Source organism: Salvia splendens, chromosome 9 (genome assembly GCF_004379255.2).
Source record: "Salvia splendens isolate huo1 chromosome 9, SspV2, whole genome shotgun sequence".
Taxonomy (NCBI): Eukaryota; Viridiplantae; Streptophyta; class Magnoliopsida; order Lamiales; family Lamiaceae; genus Salvia; species Salvia splendens.
In genome coordinates this window covers 23,614,135-23,619,560 of record NC_056040.1, presented here as the reverse complement: position 1 = coordinate 23,619,560, position 5,426 = coordinate 23,614,135, and the positions used below count along the sequence as shown (strand labels likewise).

The window sequence follows — 5,426 nt, the reverse complement described above, 5'->3', positions numbered from 1 at the left end:
CCCGTGTTTAAGATATAAATATCCATTAATTAATTTAAGTCTGCTATTTGACTTTAATTAATTAATATCTTTTTCCAAGAGTTGTCTAGTTCAAAATATTTATTTATTATTCTGGAATAAATTCCAACCGGTCGGGTTTCTGAATAATAAAACCTTTTTCGAACACCTCTTGAGGATATTATCAAACTGGACTCACCCAGCACACGATTCATTGCAATAACAATACCAGCACCTCTAGACATTAATCACCACTACCCAAGATATCAGGATTCTTGTATTGTGAAAAATCCGCACCATTTGATAAATCAAAGTAGTGCATAATCAATATCGTATGCTCAATGTTATATCAACAATGATTAAGAAATAACAATAACCGAGACCTCGTCTTTCAGTAAATAGCAAGAAAGACTTGTCTCAACTCTTAGATCCTTCAGTGCTATACCACACCAGTGTCGTTTATTTCCAAAGGTAAGGAAACATGCGGACTAACACTGCAACCTTTCACGATAGGTAGCCAAAGCCTATCTAGGTTGTGAAATTATTTTTCTCTTATACAAAGAACCGACTGCGTCACCTTCTGTGAACGTCGTTCACGACCAGTCTACTATGTAGAAGAATTAGACTTATTTGCTTCTTATACATTTAAATGTTTGAGATACATCTTATAAATGCACAAGCAAATATCAATGCGACAAAATTACTTCTTCTCGCCTTGGGATAAAAGTGGATTGTAGAGTTTATTGTATACAAGCAATTCTATCCGTGCAACATGCTCGAAATATGCTTTTCAGTATACCAATCCTAACACCACCCCCTTGGTTGGTGCAGGAGTTGTTATAGTATTTATTGTCCACTTGGTGTATGTAGTTGACATCATCTACACCCTCTTGATACTCCTGCACCATCGGGCTTAACCGCATGAGATCTAACTTCTTGTGAATGAACTCCATCTGCTTGGACATACTATCCATTTGATTGCTCTCTGATGCAGAAGCTACTCTATGCACCTTGCTTCTCTAGTTGTTCCAACCTTTATCATTCGAGGTTACTCTCTCGATCACTTCCATTGTTGTCGCTTCACTGATCTTTAGCAGTGATCCCCCAGCGCTCCAATTTAGCTCGCTCTTTGCTTCAGGCAAACACCCCTTATAGAATGCAAGGATTTGATGTGTTTGGCTTAGACTATGATTAGGACACCGCTTCAATAGACTCTAGAACCTTTCCCAAGCTCCTCGGATACTCTCTTGAGGAGTCATTTCAAACGCTAGAATCGCTGACTGCCTCTTCAAAGCTTCACTTGGGGGATAGTATTTTGCTAAGAATTTCTCCACCACGGCATCCCACGTGTGAATGGAGTTGGGCTCCATACTCTCCAACCAATCCCGGGCATAATCCTCTAGAGAAAAAGGAAACACCTTCAATCTGATCTGTTCATCTGTGGCTCCATTTATTTTCGTCGTGTTGCAGATCTGGATAAACTTGGTGATATGCTTGTTAGGATCCTCCGTGGGTCGGCCTCTAAAAGCACTGTTCTCAGCCATCTGAATGAGTCCTCTCCCGAGCTCAAAATTGTTAGCATTCACGTTGTTGTCAACTGGTGGATTTTCTACCCCATGATAGGTAAACATATTCTGCACTGGTATCCCATTTTGCCCTTGATCTAACCGCCATTGCAATGCTGCGAGTTGCTCTTGAAGCTGAGCATCCGTTGGAGGAGGTGGTGGTGGACCATTATTCCCGTTTCTGTTCTCGTTTCCTTCCTCCATCAGAATAGGAGGATATGGCTCAAACTGAATAGGAGAGTGAACTGGTGACGGTGTAGGTGATGGTGATTCTTGAACTGGTGAAGGTGATCGTCTCTGGATCGGAAAAGAAACTCGGATCCGTTGATTTAGCCTCTTCAAAGCGTTTCTCCTTCTGTTGGATGCTTCGATCTCAAGATCGATAGGCTCTAAAGGTAGACCCTTAGAGCGTGTTTGCATACAACCTGAAAAAGACAACACATATCTGAGAGCTCAAAAATAAAATAAAAAATTAAAGCAATAAAATCTAGAGTAGTAATCTTTATCTTTACCACGATATTAAGCTATAAAACACAAATTGTCCCCGACAACGGCGCCAAAAACTTGACTCGAATTATTTTTAACACGAGAAATATCCGCAAGTGTACGGGGCTAGTGTAGCATAAAACAAGTAAGAGTATCGTTGTAACACCCCTTACTCGGTAGGTAAACCCACCGAATACGTGATGTCACATTTCAGTATCGACAACCCGTACTGAAAATTTTCTATTTTCTTTTTAGCTTAAAAAGCACAACAAAAATCTATTACATTTAAAAACTTAACATTTATCCAGCGGAAGATCAAAGATTGAACTATTAAACAACATGCCACGACTTTTAACCATGTTGACCACCAGTGACCCGCCAAAAATTGCAAAGCTGCGCGACCACACTGACATACTATCAACTCTAACCTGCAGGGGGTAAAAGAAGATAGGAGTGAGCTTTCCACAGCTCAGTAGATATATCAAAACTATGAAAATCAATTCTCTAATCTAAACTATATTGAGACTTTTACATTATTTATCTTTTACTTATAACCATTCATTCTTAGCACTTCCCACTTTCATAATTTACTATATTAATCTTTTACCCGTCAACACATTAATTTCCGTACCACCTTCCACATGTTGTCATTTCTTAAGACATCGTATATCATCATTCTTTTCTTGTATTACCACATATCACTTTATTACAACATCTATACGTTCACCGTGTTTTCCAGATAATATCTCATATCAATACTATCACATTGCATCATAATTCTTCATATACTTACTTACAAAATACATGTTTCCATATAATTCCTTAATTTATTCAATTAGCTAATTATTATTTATTCATACTTATTCTTATCTTATAAGCATATTATTTCCCATAATCTGTCACACGTCTTATTTCCATATCCAAAGTCATTCAGTCAATTAATACTTTATGTCACATTCTTATCCACACACCAACGCAGACAAATTGCAAACGTTAACCCATTTCAAACACATTTAACGATCACCAAGGTATTCATATACCGAAATACATATAATCAGGAATAATACACAACCTATATCATAAACAATTTCATATCCATATACATATGCCTCTCAATTCCTTTTTATTATTCTGTGACGGATCAGGCCTGGTATCTGCCCGGGATTTCCAATATGATTGACCCGAAGGTCCCAATATGATTGACCCGTAGGTCCCAATATGATGACCCGTAGGTCCCACTGTGATTTGACCCGAAGGTCCCAATATGATTTGACCCGAAGGTCCCAATATGATTTGACCCGAAGGTCCCACTGTGATTTCAGATCTAGGGCAAGACCGTCACAGATCCTCTTTAGTCGAATGATTCATATAATTACAATATCATATGCAAACCATATCAATTTCATCAATCACACATCCATATCTTATCCTACCAAATAATTCGAATATAATATACAAAACATATCTGTTGCACCAATCACATATCCATATCGTATTCTATCATCAATATCAAATATCGCATAACCATATTTAGTTCACACCATATAACCCAAATATTCACCGCAATCAACATATATCAATCAACCACATAATATATGTAAAATTAAAAGTGTGATTTATACACACTTCAACACATATTATCACATTTCACACCATATTATTTCTATCATCATCATATAATTATATTTATACCATTTCTTTGTAGAATTTCATATCAGGTTTATAAATATCATAATAAGTCCATCTGTGTCTTCTAATGACAGATATACAATTATCACATAGAATAACACATTATTATACATTTAATTCACATAGTTCAAACCAAATAAGTAAAGTTCATAGTAAGGATATCCTACCTCTTAGGCTTATGAACATAAGCATATTTCACCTTGATACTTCTCTACCTTCTAGGTTCACTCCTTTATCTCCAAAACGCACTATAAGTTCCTTCGCCTTTATGCATAATATAAATAGCATAACTATTAATAACTCATATTTACCCAATATCATATTTTCATTATTAAATCATCTAAATAACTTCATTTGCTCTATTAACTTAATTTCCCCCTTATTCTTTAACATTACAATATAACAACGGTACTGGACTGATTTGTCATAAAAAATTCTATATTCATTCGGAAGGATTTAGAGGCTTAATATAACATTTTTAAATACCCCATGAAGTCTATTTTACAATGAAACAAGATTCACTCAAAAAATTCCTAATGATCTAGGAGATATCTTCATTTTCCACAAACTACCAAAATCAGACAGTTTCTGGCAATATTTTCTAAACAATTTATATATATATGAAATAAATTCCAAAACTCTCGAAATTATTCAGGTGACTACAAGACCCATCAAAAATAGTTTACAAATTGTTAAACAAACATCTTCACTTCCCTACGTATGTCAAATAATTCGGAACAGATGACTAGAAAAACAAGGATTTAATAATCTTCTTTATAACTTTTAGAAAATTCTTTTCCACTTCTTATTCAGTTGTCTCCTATATATATATATATATATCATCAGGCTTGATCTTCGAACTACCAAAACCATCCATAAGGTATACTTTCATATTACATGCTTAGATTACAATAGCTTCTAATAATTTATTAAAATATGTCATAATCTATCACAAATCATGTATTCATCAATAATTCAAAGGTTCAAAGGTAGATCATTCTAATAACTCAAGTCATGAGAACAGAAATTGAAACATTTCAAACTAAATGAAATATCAATTTATACTCTGCAAATTAGGATAAGAAAGTAGTCCTACCTCAAGACTGTCCCGATTATAAGATTATATCATCGATGTAAGTTGAAAATTAGTGAAGAAAAATGGCCATGGAGTCTTGGGGAGGGGCTGCCGATTTCTTTGATGAAGAATTTGGGAAGAAGAATCCCAATTTTTTTTTTGATCTTAAAAGGTGCCTCCAACTATTATTTTAATACATGGACATTATGTTGCCATTTGGCATAATCCTACATCCCCATGCATATAATAAATTTCTAGACTTCTCTATATACTTAAAAAGAACTCATCTTATTGTATTACTTGCAAGAGTAAAATCGCCACACGTAGATCAAGTCATTAGAGAAGTGTAATTCATGCGAAATTACAAATTTGCCCTTCTATCAATTTCCTATACAAACATTAAACAAATTCTAATTTCTTGCATAATATTACTCATATTATACTTTTAATACTCATTTAGAAAGATACAATAACTCTCATTAACTATCACTTATTATTTAAATTTATTCAACCCTCTCGGCATAAAAAAAAAACATTGCCGAAAACCTAATTTGTAAACTTTATTTATCCTGATTATAAACCTTCTAATTTCCGTTCATTTCCAACCATATATG

At 34.7% G+C, this 5,426-nt stretch overlaps 1 protein-coding gene across 1 annotated transcript; it reads right to left on the bottom strand.

Annotated features, from left to right (window-relative positions):
* Positions 1-684: 684 nt before the first annotated feature.
* LOC121748516 lies at positions 685-4,846 on the bottom strand. Its single transcript, XM_042142922.1, has 3 exons — positions 4,834-4,846; positions 2,346-2,476; positions 685-1,987 (listed from the first exon to the last, which is right to left on the bottom strand). The coding sequence occupies exon 3, from the start codon at positions 1,980-1,982 to the stop codon at positions 1,212-1,214; it is 771 nt and encodes a 256-aa protein (XP_041998856.1). The 5' UTR covers positions 1,983-1,987; positions 2,346-2,476; positions 4,834-4,846; the 3' UTR covers positions 685-1,211.
* Between the last annotated feature and the right edge of the window lie 580 nt (positions 4,847-5,426).